The 15,901-nt window shown below is 37.2% G+C and overlaps 1 protein-coding gene across 1 annotated transcript in view; it reads right to left on the bottom strand.

Annotated features, from left to right (window-relative positions):
- The window catches only part of Malrd1 (MAM and LDL receptor class A domain containing 1), a 684,120-nt gene that overhangs the window by 605,681 nt on the left and 62,538 nt on the right, over positions 1-15,901 (bottom strand). The window contains exon 5 of the mRNA XM_032884682.1: positions 9,574-9,670. Coding sequence (XP_032740573.1) covers positions 9,574-9,670 — 97 coding nt within the window. The remainder of the gene's footprint in view (positions 1-9,573; positions 9,671-15,901) is intronic.

Raw genomic sequence — 15,901 nt, forward strand, 5'->3', positions numbered from 1 at the left:
TGGTGATGAAGCGACACAACTCTAAGTTTTAATCTCAGCATGATAACCTCTGATGACACTGAATTCTCCTTCTCATATCTTCACGTGGCCCACTCTGCAATAATCACCCGACATATATAGCTTACTTTCTCTAGTACTGCAACTCTAGCAAGACAGTCATATGTTTCTTAGTGACACCAGTGAAGGACAGGTGGCATATATAATGGTATTTTCCATAAGATCATACCACCTACTGACCTGGAACTATCTTAGTTTATTTGAGAACTTTCCATGGTGTTTGCTCAATAGCAGCTTTATCATACCAGCATCTGACAGCCTACAGCCTTACAAAGTCTTAAATGCTCTCCATAGTCTGTCATGTCTTTCTTATAATTGTCAAGACAGGGTGCTATTCTTTTTTTATCTTCTCATGCACTTTCAATATTCCCTAAGGAAAAACTAAATACAGCACTCCATCAGGCACTGCCAATATTTCTACAACTAACAGGCATAAAGATAGGACACAATCATGAAAACTGAAATTAGTTTATATTTGCAATCATTCAGTTCCTTCAGCATGGCACCACCATTCTCGTCTCTTTAATCTTAGATAGCCTTCCAGTTCTTGACAACATCATCATTGTCAGTTAATTATCTTGTTTCATACAGTGGGAAAATGAGAGAAATCAGAAGAGACCTACATGAGCCAGACCTTTCATGCTGTATCCTGTCTTGTCCACATCTTATCCTGTCAGCTGCCCATGCCCCTCTCTGGGCACAATTTTCATTTGTACAAAAATTGTGTATATTGTGTATTTACAGATTCACTTCAGATGTTCCTCCTCTTTCCTTTATGGCTACATGTTTTCTTTCCCTGTGAGATCATTTCGTTTTGGTGTCAAAACAACAGCATTTCATCTATCTTCAAAAGATTCACATCTTCAGTATATTCTGTAAGGACTGCAGATTCTTACAAACTCCAACTCTTTTCCTGTGCTCACTCTTGAGCTTGTCCTAGAGAGACTTTTTTCCTTAATGTAAAATTTCTATTATCCAACGGAAAAAAATAAAAAAAAATTCTATTATCCAAAATCCACTGCTTAGGCCTTTTAAAACTTGTTACTTCAGTGTCATTTTTTGTATCTGCAGTTATAAAATAAAACCACATTGTACTTCCAAAATATTTCATCATTAAAACAAAACAAAAAACAAACACAAAACCAAAAACCCATAGCTGTTACTGATAAGGTCCCACTCTCTCCACTGTCTTAGACACTACCTTCTGTCACTGGAGATTTACCCACTCTGCGTTTCTCACACAAATGAAATGATGTGGCACTTGGATCTATCTTCTTTTGCCTAGCATGTGTTCATAATACCTCCATGCTACTCTCTGAATTTTAGCAATATTTTTGTTCGAGTCACGGCATTATATAACCCATGCTGATCATAGACTCGCCATCTTTTCATCTCTATCATTTTCCCAAGTTCCAGGAGTACAGGCATATATCCCCAGGACTTGCTATACTGATAAAGTTAAAGATGACCTTGAATTCATGACCCTTCTGCTTTTGCATTTCTCCTAAAGAGAATCGTTTCAAAGGATCCCTTCTGCGAGTGAGACAGAAAAAGCATTTCCATGATCTTGTAGTAAACTAAGCTTATTCCTGCAGGCTTTTGCATTTACATATCTTGCTGAAATGTACATTTGTTGCTCTCTGGACCCCTTGGCCTTTCTGCTCAATTACTATCTGTGCACTTAAAGTCAGCATGCTGAGTGTGCTATTTATAGCTTTACTCGCTAACCCTCACCTCTGGTGCTTTATCTCAGTCCTAGGCTTTTCTACTCATAACTGAACATGAAATACATTTCTTATTTACTTGTTTACTGAATGCAATGAATATCAGTTGTCTTTTGGCTATTATTTACTTTAATGCCTAGAAATATATTTGACAGAATACAGATGTTAAATACATTTTTCTTTTATTTTTATTTTGTAGCAAATGACCAAATGACCAAAAAACCAGATTGAAAGATTGAAAGTATTTTAGGGTTCCTGGAAATCATCATATATTTTATTTGTGATAAAAGTGGTTCAATTGGTAATAGCAGGGATTTACCTACACACGCATAATTTGGTTTTGCATAATAAGAGTTTGAAATGATGAGTATGCAAATCATCTTGAAATTAAAATACACTGGAAATAAAATTGCACATGCAATTTAGAAAATGATGACAATAGGTGAAGTCCGGATCCAACAACAACAATTACCATGACGCAATTAAAATGTTAATTTTTTTGGGTTCATATCAATGCTGCAAATCTTCCTTTTAGAAGTCTTATTATGGGCATAATTCAATGAAATGCTATATATTATCTCTAAGCTACCACTATTTATACAAGACTTTAAAAGAACCATAAGCAAAACTAGCAAAATATTTAAGTGAAAATTGCATTTAATTGGGATGTGCTTCATATAGGTAGGTACTAAAAATTAATTTTTAAAAATTTAACTACTTATCATTCTCTACCTCCAATCAAATGTATAAGCACAAATAAAGGTTTGTGTTTGGATGTGGTTCGAATGCATTGCCAATAAATATTCAGGAAGCTCATTTTATTTTAATGTATTCAATACAGTGGCTTGCAATCACTCGTAGATACCATATTCATTCTTTCTCCCCACCTCTGTCTCCCCTCTCCCTTCTTTTCTCCTCCCTCCTTCACTTCCTCCCTTACATTGTACTGCCATCTCAGTTTACAGAAATACTTCAGATAGGTAGTGAAAAAAATCTCTCGCCATCCGTAGAAGGGAATTTTGCCAACCAATTCAAGGCATCTAGACTAATGAAGTCATAGGTCTAAAGCGAGCCATCCTTCAAAGCTTATCTTACACAAACAGGTTGTGTGCAATTGGCCAGTAATTCTCATTCACTAGATAATAAATCCCAGGTCTCAAGGTTATTGCAGTAAAAGTTACAATTGACATCCCATTTTAACCCTAGAGATTTTAGACAATTTTTATCAGCTTTCTTTAACTCATAATGGATTTAAATTAATGATTATTGTTTCTTAACTGTTACTGGAAAGCTAACATTTTAAGGTAAGTAGGATTTTAGTTAACTGAATAATATTTAAACATCATGAAGATTCTAATTAAGCAATGATTTGTACATTGGTGTCATTTTATAAATGACACTGAAGCAAAGTTCTGAAAACCCAATCAAAAAATATTCATAGAATTCCACAATATTCTGATTATGAGCCACAGCACGCAATCATTATAAAAATTATAAGCATCAATTTATTCAAGAATCAATCAGTGTTATTCAAGAATCACTGATTAAACACCACATTTTATTTTAGCATAGTCACAAGCATTCGTTTCTATTTTGTGCTTGTTACTTTGGGGAAGTCCAACTGATATTTCTTCCAAGAGATGTACCATGAGATTCGTATCTTGAGAAGATATTTTTAGAAGTGTTGGAAATGTCTGAAAGATTCCTCCAACACCAAAACCCCCTCAATTTTAATGTCTCACCAAAAAAAGGAAGTTATAAAAATAATAATAATTAGGTATTTATATAAAGTTGTTATGAATTACAGTAAAAATGAATATACTCACACAAAAACAATAGGGCTATTTTCCGCCAAACATATAATTACTAAGGTGTGCATAAACTTTACTATCTGCAATTTTCAAGTTCAAAAGGCTACCACTGTTTTTTAAACTTATTTTTAATTTATCTCTATTAGCTCAACATTCATCTTCTTCTTTGTTCCTTTCTTTTTTGCTATGTTTTGTTTGTTTTTTGAGACAAGGTTTCTGTATAAGCCTAACTGTCCTGAAACTTCCCCCTATAGACCAGGCTAACCTCAAATTCACAAAGATCTGCCTGTCTCAGTATTTTAAGGGTTGGGATTAAAGGCTTGTGCCACCACTGCCCAGAATCTCCATCCTTTCTATTTAAGGTTGTTGTTCTGTTTTGTTTACTGAGCAGTCTTGTGGTATAATCCAAAGTATCCTTAAACTTTGATCCTACTGTCTCAGTCTCTAGAGACCAATGTCTACAGGACTATCCTGCTATGCCCAGCTTTTACCCTTCCATGTTTTTGATTAATGCATATAATTATATTTAGAGTGATATCTCATAAAATAAAATTGGGTTACTTTTTTATCCAAACTGAGTCTATGACTTCTAACAGTAATTTCTCTATGATTACAGCAAAGTTGGCGGTTTTATTATCCTTTTCTTTGTCTCCTCTGCACCTATTACCCCCACGATACTTTTATGCTCACTATCTGTTTCTCTTAGCCTTTGAGAAGATTATTCCACATTTGAATATGGTCGTACATTCATCTTTCATATACCTATTGTCTTGTATCCATTAGCTCTCTGGGAATATGCACATTTTAACATTTTTCTTAGTTTAAGTAAGTGCTTCTAGCAAAATGCAGAAGTCTTACAACCCTAAAACTTCTACATTACTCACTTTATGCTGAAGTTAGTGGTGTTACATTTCCATTTATTGAATGTACAGTATGATACAGAAGTCTTCCAACAGTGTCTCTCTCTCTCTCTCTCTCTCTCTCTCTCTCTCTGTATATAAATGAGTGTGTGTATGTATGTAGCTAAAATGCAAATATAAATATCCGAAATGCCATGCTATAATTACTTATGCTTTTAGGGAAGAAAATTACACTATATCTGAATTTTTTTCAAGTTTATCGTTCTTCCCATATACTTGAAGTTATTCATTTTGCTCTGGTATTTTTTAGATTTTATGCTTCTGGTTATACCTAGAAAAAAAATTGTCACAGCATTTCCTTTTAGAGATGTCCTTCTCATGATGAATATACCAAGAGCAAAAATATAGAATATAAGAGACAAAATGAAAATTTTATCAGACAGCAGAAAATAGAAATTTATTCCTAAACAGGTAGACATTTTAGATTCTGAAGCAAAAGTATATACTTAACTCATGAACTGTTCTCCCACTGCTTCTCTCTATTAGAAGAACAAAAGTGAAAATTCATGAGAATTTTTTCCTCCCAGCAAGGAAGGTCATCCATATAAGAATCAGCTCACCAATGACACAGCCAAAAATCTCTTCTCTCCTTCTTTCTCTTTCCAGCCCCCAAATTGAGGTGTATTGAGTTCACCCATAAGCCAAGCAACATGAGAAAAACATTAAAATGTCACCTTATCCTTCAGGTTTACAACAAGGGAGAGGAACAAGCTAAGTACTTACGCATTTATTTTATAAAGTCATTTAACCATACTTGTGCGTATCTTACCAAACACATGTCTCAGTCTGGCTTGCCTCTGAAAGGGTTTTCGGAAGGAAATGCCCAGAAGACATCCATTTGGCTCTGTTTCCACGTCTGATGATTCCACCTATTCCAACTCCCAGGATGTCAGGAAAGTAAATCCCTGACTCTCTCTAACTGGGATTCCGCTTCTTATCCAAGAATCAGGAAATAACCAGGACTCACGCTTTATAATGCCAGGTTTGTTTTTAAGCATGGTTTTGCTCATTTCACAGAAAATGTCCTGATAACATAATTTAAAATGCAAGCACAAACTTCCTCCGCGCTCTACCAGGCCTTGAGGGAAGCCCTGGCACCAGTCCGCCCACAGTGGTACTGATGATGAACTGTGCTTCTTCCGTTATATGACTGCCTCGAGTTGACTGCTCGGTCCCACTGGAAATTTGATGCTCTTTAATTTAACCACCTTTCACATTCTTGTCATTTACAGAATGCAGCCGCATCCCCGTGTGCCTTTCTCAGCAATCACCCACCATGGTCCTGCTGACTTTCCCTGCCAAACTCTGCTTAACCATACCCCCACCTTTTTTTCTTCTAATTTCATTTGTTTTGTTTGTTTGTTTGTTTTTTAAAGATTTATTTATTTTATGTACAGCATTCTGCCTGCATATGTGACTGCAGCCAGAAGAGGGCATTGGATCCCATTACAGATGGTTGTGAGCCACTATGTGGTTGCTGGGAATTGAACTCAGGACCTCTGGAAGAGCAGTCAGTGCTCTTAACCACTGAGTCATCTCTCCAGCCTCCCCTCTTTTTTCTTTTAAATAAACAAGTTTATTTTTTACACTTCAAAAAGAGCAGATATGGCAATAACAGAACCACCTGCATACAAGCCACCTTTTAAAAAAAATGACTTATGTGTATGTTTGTCTGTGTACCACATGCATCCATATGGGCAGAGGCAAGGATAGGGTAGCAAATCTCCTGAACTGCAGTTACAGGTGGCTGCAAGCTGCTAAATAGGTGATGGGAATCGACCCAGAGTCCTCTGAAAAGGAAGAAAGCGCTCACTGAGCCTTCACTTCTACCCCCGTATGACCTTTAATTCCATATCAGTTTACTGTCCTCTGACATCACCTTCCCAGCACCCCATTTTTATCTGAGGAGGTAACCACACAAGGACGTACTTATTGCTCCACACGCCAATAGCAGTGACTTAGGAAGTCAGGTCTCCTAATTTCTTTTGTAAACAAAGCACTAAACACTGCTGGGCCTTCATCTTCAAAGAATACAAAGGGTCTTTTTTTTTTTACTTGAATCTTCCATTCTTTTTATTCTCATTATTTTATTTATTTATTCGGTTTATATCCCAATTGCTGCTCCTCCCAAACCCCCTCACATAGTCCCTCCCCTGTATGCCCTTCCCCTTCTCCTCTGAGAGGGTTGAGGCCCCTCCTGAGTATTTCCCCACCCAGGCACATCAAGTCTCTGCCGGGTTAAGTGCATCCTCTCCCACTGAGGTCAGATAAAGCAGCCCAGTTAGAGAAAAGGATTCCAGACAGGGAAGAGTTTTAAGAACAGCTTCAAATCCAGTTGTTGGGGAATTCACATGAAGACTAAGCTGCTTATCTGCTACAGTCTTTTATAGCTTTCTAACATCCATGAGTAATAGGTCTAGACTGATAATACTACTTCCACGACTTCACTACTACTACTACTACTACTACTACTACTACTACTACTACTACTACTACTACTGCTGCTGCTGCTGCTGCTGCTGCTGCTGCTGCTGCTGCTGCTGATGATGATGATGATATTAATGTCATTCCGTGACATCCCCCTCATCACAGCTTGGTTTTTCATGCATGTCTGACACCCACATTGATTGGAGACCTCAGTCTTAAATTCTAAAGTCATCTTCCCTAGTCTCAATTCCTACAGTGGTGTATAAAATTAGCATATAAAAGGCACAGTGTGAAACAATCAAACAAACAAAAACCTTGAAATGTGTAAAGGTTGACTCTGGGTTTGGTTAGAATGTTCACTTCCTTGGAATCTCAAGTACATTATGACTAGAATGACGTACTTGTGTGAAACATTACGAATGTTGCTGGTGTACTACCTGACCTCAGGTTTTGCTGTGATGTTCATTTTAATGTCATCATTTAATTACTCTCCTCTTCTTCCTCCTTCTCCTCTTCTTTCTTCTCTTCCTCTTTTTAAAAGGTATTTGAAATTTTCACTCAAAACTTTACACTTATCTTTTGAATATGTATTGTCACCCTTCTACCTTGGCCATTATTCCAAAACAGCAATCACAGACAATTAGGAATTGCTTCAGTTTCCACAAATAACAGTGGAAAGAAAGTTCACATCTGAAAGGATAGTCGGGTCTTACAGGCAAGTTCCACTGTCAAGTAACATTCAATTACAACCCTGTGAAAACGTGTAATGTAAATATAGTATCACTGACATCACTGACAGAAGGCTAGCAACAACAACAAAAAAAGATCCAAACAATGTCTGGCCTCATTGCTTGTTTTCCTTTTGAAGATGATTAACTAGACTGGCCAATAAATATATCTAGTTAGAGATTAGTTTGACTGACCCAAATATCTGCAGAAAATAAAGAGAATGCTTATGTGAACAGAGTCAGAAATAAATGTCTCATATCAAAGACTGAACACTGGCTGTGTTCTTGACTTAGGAATGCCACACAAGGTAAAAGAAAGAAAGAATATAAAGGGAGATTTGAACAGAAGAGCAGTCATCAGTTGGGTAGCTTACCCTGCAGTTCTGACAGCCTGCATTCTTCTGGTTTAATAAATGCTATCCTCTTTTCCTGAAACATCTTTGAGATTGAAAATCTGGTTATTAACTTTTAAGGCTGCTTAGAGTGAAATGTATTCCCCTGAACTATTGATTTCAATGTATTGTATGGTGGTTTCTTGTGTGATATACAATGCACATTGCTAATACAGGCCTTTAGGTGGTTCAGTATTAGAAGGACAATTACAAACCCCATAAATCCTACATAGTCTACAACTTCTATTTTATCATGGTTAACAATGGTTAAATTTCATATGCAATACAAATGCTCATTAAAAAATCTTTGTTCTATCAGTAGAAAACCCAACATACTCCTTGGATCCTGAATTATTAATTACCATAACTTCCAGATATTTGTACTTAAGTTCAAACATAGATCCCCTTTTTGACCAAATAATGTCTAGAGTTTGGATGTGAGTTGAACCTCCCAATAGTTTATTGTTTTGGAGTTTGATCCTCTGTGTGACAACATTAAGAGATGTTGGGGTCATTAAGTGGTGGACCTTAGTCAGGGAGTCATTGAACCAAATGGGACATAACTATAGAAGAGATGTAATGCAATTCTTGCGATATCCCAGTTAATTCTCATGAAAGGTTGTTGTAAAAAGAATCAAAGTCCAGATTCCTATCTTGTGTTTCTTCCCATCATATGCTCTTTTCCTTTTAAATACTCTTTTCTATGATGTCATCCACAATGATTTATTTGTGTCATGAAGTTGTCACCAGAGTCAAGAATATACTATTGAAACTCTATAACTATGAGCTAAATTAACTTATTTTCATTATATAGTACCTAATCTAAAGCATTTCATTATAACAGAAAATTGACTATTGCAATAAGCTATATTATTCTGGTATATTATATTAAACTACAATGAAACAAAAAGGTAAAGTAAAATAAAATATATATATACATAATCCTTGCTTATTTGATTAAGTTTTTAATCCTAATAAAATTATAATTTTAATACTGAACTTTCCATTAGAAAAATATGAAAATATAATTGAATATTAATTGAGTAATATAATTAAAAGATCAATATTGATGACTTCTTAGATTTGTTGTACATAGATATCCATATATTTTTGTTTCATCCTATGTAGAAGATAAATGACAATTATGCTTTTCTTCTTGTTTGTACCTTATAGCTGATTACCAAAGTTATCCTCTAATGAGGCCATTTCAAGAGTATGGAAGCCAGTTTTCTGCCAGCCACCTGGAAACATGGAAATCTCTAGTTTAGATTTAGTTAGGCAGTGTAACGATAACTGAGAGATTAAAAACCAACACAAAATCATCCTACTTAATCCTTTATTGCATCAGAGTTTGCGAAAGAGCCTATCTTCACTTCCAAGATAAATTGCAAGTGTATTAGAGCAATGCAAGATATCTACTATTAAAACGCCACAGAAAACCAGAACAAATGAAAGGCATGGCAATGCTTAAATTTTTAAAGACTAAGAATCAATATGAGAGAAAATGTTCTTACCATCTGCGGGCATGCAACCTGAACTGAAAGATATGTCATCGATAGCCAAAACTTCTTCCTGTCCATGAGTTGCAAGCATTTGAGCTTGAAAAATGACCTGTACAATAAAGACAAAACATGAAAAGCACAGAACAGGAGGCTTCACTGTCTCACGATGCTGTAGAAGAAAGCGTTCAAATACTGTATACAACCGGGAAGTACTCAGGTACCTCACCCATTCCAAGGAAAGTGGATCAAAGAAAATATTTTCTAGAACAAAACAGCATAGCCCTCATTGTACTGCAGATATAGAGTATGGATAGGGGGCCATGTCCATGACCTCATGCAGATTCCCTCCTATAGCCACCTTACGTTTTGAATTCCAGCATATTTCATGTATGTCTGCACATATCTACCATTTAACAGCTTTTGGGCCTACGTTCCATCTTGACTTCTGGACCTTGGCAACTTGTTTCGTTTTTTATTTCTAATTCATCATTTTATTTATAGTTTTGCCTGAATTCTCTTTGAGCCATCATCTTGTACACTGCTAGCCATTAATTGAATCAATACTAAGAAAACTGACGTACAAAGAGTGAGCTTCATGTTATGATGTGAAGTCCTCCTAAGTCTACACAGTGGAAAATATCCTGCTATGATGAATCCATAGTGAGGATCCACTCTATTATCTGACTACCTAAATCAATAAACAATCAGTGTGTTGATGGGCGTTTTATACCAACCTCACCAAGGAGTGCCAATGACACTTGTGGCTTTATTCAGGTGTGTATTAAGCATGTGCACACTGATCAGCCGTGTTCATTACATAAACACTATCACTTTTAAAAGCCAACATCCTTAGTATGGATCCACCAAAACAATTCCTTATCCTGAGTTGCATTCATTTGATTCTATACAATATGATGTGCCAGTATCACTCCTTGCAAGGACAATGGTGCCAGCCATCCTATTAAAAATCCAATAAAATACGTGGAACACCTGTTGTGGAACCTTACATTTAAGCCTCAAACACTCAAAAATAAAAAACCCTCAAAACAGGAAAAACTGAAGGAATCAGAAAGCAGAATCAGATTGGAAAGATGCCAAAAATATTGCTGGAGATGATTTCTAAGAAAAAAGTATGCTTCTCATATGTATATGTAAAACAGTTCTTATAAAAATAACCCATATGAGGGGCTGAAGCAATGCTTCAGTGGTTAAGAGCAATGGTTACTCTTCCAGAAGATCAGGATTTTGGTTCCCAGCACCACACAGAATTTTACAAACATTTCTGTAACCCCAATCCCAGGGGGCTGAACACCCTCTCTGATCTATGCAGGTATTAGACATGCAGGTGGGTTCACAGACATTCATTCATGTAAAACACTCATACACATCAAATAAAAATAAACCTAAAAATCAATAAATAACCCATAGGTCCATATGGTATATTTATAAAAAGAAAAAAAATGTACCGAAAGCGGTAACTGAGATACAGATCAATGGGGATTAAGAGTTGCCTGGCATGCATGTGGCCTTGGTGACTCTCCTCAAAGCTCTTTCAGCACTATGCTGAAATTTTTTAATTTAATTTTTATTGGATGTTTTTTATTTACATTTCAAATGTCATTCCCTTTCCTGATTTCCTGTGCATAAGCCCCCTATCCCATCCCCCTCCCCCTTCTTCTAGAAGGGTGTTCCCCCTCTCCAACCAAACTCCTGGACTTCCAGCAGGAGAAACAGGAGAGTTCAAAGTTCAAGATGATGCTTAATTGTATAAAGAATCAGAGGCCATTCTGAGTGTCACGAGACCCAATATCAAAAGAGAGACAAGGATTGGTTGGAAAACAACAATGGCTACTGTTCCAAAGCACCAGGGTTTGATTCCCAGAACCCTGGTGGTAGCTCACATCCATCTGTACTCCAATCCCAGAGGATCCAAAAAGCCTCTTTTGTCTTCCACAGATATTACACACACACACACACACACACAGTATATAGACTTGCATGCAGGCATTCACATATAAACATTAAACAAACAAACAAAACTTTTAAGGAATAAAACATGCTGGGTGCATAGCATTAAATGTTATTAATTCTTGTTATTACATTAAGATATGATAGCTATTCTGTGGATCAGGCTTGTGGATATGAGCTTCAATATTTCTATGCATTGTTCTTGTAATTTTTTGAGAACTTTTCCAGATGTCTGTGCTTCTTAGCTCCTACTGAGTTAAGCATTTCCCCACAGACACCATATTTAAAGTCAGAAGCAGTAATAAATGTCTGTTCCATCACTACCCTCATTTCTGCTTCTCCCCAAAAGATCACCCATCATTAGAGTTAAGCTATTATCCAGCCTGGAGAAACACATATATTACTTCACAAATGTCTGCCACCCTCCTGGGCTCTCCTTCCTTGCCTCTGCCGCCTGCCAGGCATCTCCTCGCAAATGAGAAAAGTTACTTCTAATTCATAACACACCGCACTCTCTCTCCAAATTGGAGCTCTCACTTCACTCATTTGCTGACAATGAGCCAGGCTACGACTGTGCAATGCTCAAAACTCCAAAATGACCTTTAGAATCGCTTTCTCCTCCGGTCTCATGTCTCATCAACCAGCACCCATTAAGTCCATTTTCCTTCTAGCCTTGTCCCTACTCCCATTTCCTTGTGCCTGATCTATGGAGGCTGCCTTTAAATTCCCTTCCTGCCCTAATCTTCTCCTCATTAGAGTTCGCAATAGGTATTATATGTTTATTTGGCTCAGCTAAATCACAGGCTAACTTGCTATAACTGAAGAAAAGTTATTGTACAAATTGTCTGCCGTTGGAGCCCCCAAACTCAGCCAAGGAAAACCTTTTTCTTCAGAGAGGAGCGGTTTCTCTAAGAAAAATTTGCTAATGGATCTGAGAGGTTACAAAACACAAAGCTCATCAGATTTAAATACATAAACCCACCAAACAGATTCAAACAAAAATATTTCCCCCAGGGATGTTGGTTATTATCTAGAAAAAAAATTCAAAGTAAGTAAAACCCCCAGGTAATGAGAAGGAGCCGGGTCCCATGAAGGACCAACGTCAGAAGCGATGCTGGCTTATGGTAGTATCGCTTCCACAAAAAAAAAAAAAAAAAAAAAAAAAAAAAAAAAAAAAAAAAAAAAAAAAAAGATATATAATATTCCTGGTTTATCCAAAGTTTTCTCTGAAAAATGTATGCTATTTGTATACATTTCTGAGCAAAGTAGTCTCAGAAAAGGGAAGAAGAAGAGAAATGGAAAAGAAAAGGAGACAGGAAAAGAAAAGAAGAGAAGAGAAAAGGAAAGAGGCCAGCAGATTGTAAGACAGGCAATAGAGTCAGGGGTTATGGCATCAGGAGGCAGGAATACCCTACACAGATTCAACAATAAAATCAGACAAGTTTATTTGCCCCCAGACATTTTAGAGAAAATGACCTCTGAGTGGAGACAAAAGGTCCCCTCCCAGGACAATTGATTTAAATGTTAGAGGAAGATGTAATGTCAGATCAATAAGAGACCTGACTTAACAATAAGTACCTAACCATAAATTTTATCATTACATAACTATGTAGATAAATGACACAGGATAAGTGAAGGAAAGGCACATATCATTAGAACATCCTTAATTCATACTGTATATTCAATTACCTTCCAATTACTCTCTTCTCTTTTCCTTGTGTTTTTAGACACTGTCTCTTTAAAGAGACCTGGCTGGACTTGAATGTAGACTCTCCTGACTCAGTTTTCCAAGTGCTGGAGTTGTAAGCCTATGTCAGCATACCTAGCTGTCATTTTACACTCTAGAAATTTAAAACAATACTAAACTAATCACATGGATCTGTAGTATTTTAAAACTATAGAAATTCACTAACAATGAAAGAGCATTGTAATTTTATCCAACACATCATATGAAAAAAATATTTACTGAGTTCTATGCAGCTGAGTTGACTGCTTTTGGAGGTTGTGGTTTTTATCTCTCTCTTCTGAAACAGTTTAATTAGAGTCAGTGTAGACAATTATTATCATTCAGTAACTAAGTGATTGCCATCTGAGACCAAACTTCTGTAGATTCTAACATGGCACGACTATGTGATGGGTTATTAAACTCTGTAAAGATCAAAGCCTCAGTGTTAAAATGGGGGCAAATCATCATTCTTCCTCAGAGTATTCCCAGAGGGGCCAGTTAAATTATACCATCAAGTACTAAATGCAATCCCTTCACTTCAGTAAATGTTCAACAAATGATAGTTGCTACCATGCCCCAAATATCTTCAAAACATCTATGAAACGCTGTCATCTTTCTTCATAATGCCACCTCCTTGTTCATGGACCAGGACATCCTTGGAAATTAAAACACTTCAATTTTATTAAGGAGCAAAACGAGCATTTTTTCAGGTAAAAGAGATAAAGGGCCCTGGGTGACAAACAGCTTCAGGGGATTTCCCCAGAACTCACATTAACCTGGAATGTGGCTGTCACTGACTGAAATAACCTATCTAGCGATTTCTGAAGGAAGCACGTATGGTTTTAAACTATCGGAAGTCAGCATGAAGGGAGAATGGCAGAGAATGAAATAATTCCTGAGGGCTTCCAAGTTGCTGAGGCAGCAGATATAATGTGGATGCACTGATTACAAAATTCCTAAAATAGTCTCTCACAAAAGCTCTTCAAGAACAAGATAGTGGCTGACAGTGGTCCCCATTATGAGCATAGCACATCTCTGCAGCTCGCCACACAGCAGTGAATGAACATCTGCCCACTTGCTGACAGGACAAAATTAAAGGTATCTGCAGTCTCAAAGCATGGGTATAGCCTAAGCATCCCAGGAGCCTTGCGCTCCAGTCCTCTTAACAAAGCTTTTTAAGTTACAAGCACTATTTTCCCATCAGCAATAAAGCATTTAGAGAAACACATTACTGTACTGAGAAAGCACCTACGTTAATTGAAGTTCCTGCTGCATTTAAAGAACGCCGTGGATAACCTCAGTGCTCAAGCCATGGCTGAATTGCCCTAGAGATAATACAGTCTGGGATGTTAAGTTTTCTATTTATCTGATACACACTTTGACCAACAAAATCTATAGTGTTTAGAAATGGACACCTAAAGTAAGCAGGGGACTAATTGCAAAAGGTTTGACCTACAAGGTCCAGCAAGTATCATCTTTGCTTGTCATCCAAAGCTATGTGACCCTACTATAAAAACCTTGGCCTAAAGATATGGACAATTATACACTAAATGAGTATTAACTTGGCAGAGATCATTTAAAACTTTCTATGTAATCACTCTTTCAAACTTTAGACAAATGATTTAAAAACACACCGAAATAATATCTTGTCAGTCATTAAAATTGACAGAGGAGAGAAGGTAATGGGGCAAATCTCATCTGGTTGAGGTGGGTCATTCTTAAAGTTAATCTTGGATTTATGATGCTGCTTAAAAAGACACGAGGAAAAGTACATAAGAAATATAGTAGAATCTTCTCTAACATTGAATCACAACTCAGTGGCCATGGCAACCACTGGTCTCCAGGATAACTTGAAGCATACCACACCCAGCTAAAACCACAGTAGCACCAATTATCTGCTCCCCATCAATACCAAACATCCTTTAAAATGGTTCTTAAAACCTTTCATGCATCATATATAGCACATCTCAAGTATACCATAATATTTAAATACTCAATCAGCATAAAAATTGTGTCATAATGTAAGATGTCTCCCACATAAACAAACAGGGATGTTTAGCTTCAATAGACTACAAATTCTCAAACTTTAAAACTATGTCCAATCATATAACTATATAATCATATAACTATAAAAGACAGGTAAACAAGTAGAAGCCCTTAAGAGAAAATCCACAAACACTAAATTATTTTTTGAGGAAATGAACTGATCCAACAGCTCCATGGACATGAGTCCCATGGGGGAGAGAGCTGAACACCCAGAAGTGGGGACAATCATGATACTACAGGCCAGACTGCCACTTCTGCCCACCTCTGCCCAAATCCCTGACCCAAGAGGACACTGAACAGTGCCTCTGCATGCAGGAATAGAAGAATAGTCAGCAGCCAGAACCTGACGGATCCAGCCTGCGCCTGGAACTGAATTGAACCACTCACACAGCTCCCTGCACCCAAATCTCATGAGAGAGAGCTGAACCCTCAGAAGTGTGGACACTCCTGAGAGCTGAGAGGAGACTACTCTCTGCCCACATTCCCAACACAAAAGGAAATAGCCTAGTGCCATCTGTGAACCCTGGGCACAGGGACCTAGGAGCAGTCAGAAGCAGGACCCTTCTGGTTTCTGCCTGCACCTAGAGCTGAAAGCCAGTC

The sequence above is a fragment of the Rattus rattus genome, chromosome 14 (genome assembly GCF_011064425.1).
Source record: "Rattus rattus isolate New Zealand chromosome 14, Rrattus_CSIRO_v1, whole genome shotgun sequence".
Taxonomy (NCBI): Eukaryota; Metazoa; Chordata; class Mammalia; order Rodentia; family Muridae; genus Rattus; species Rattus rattus.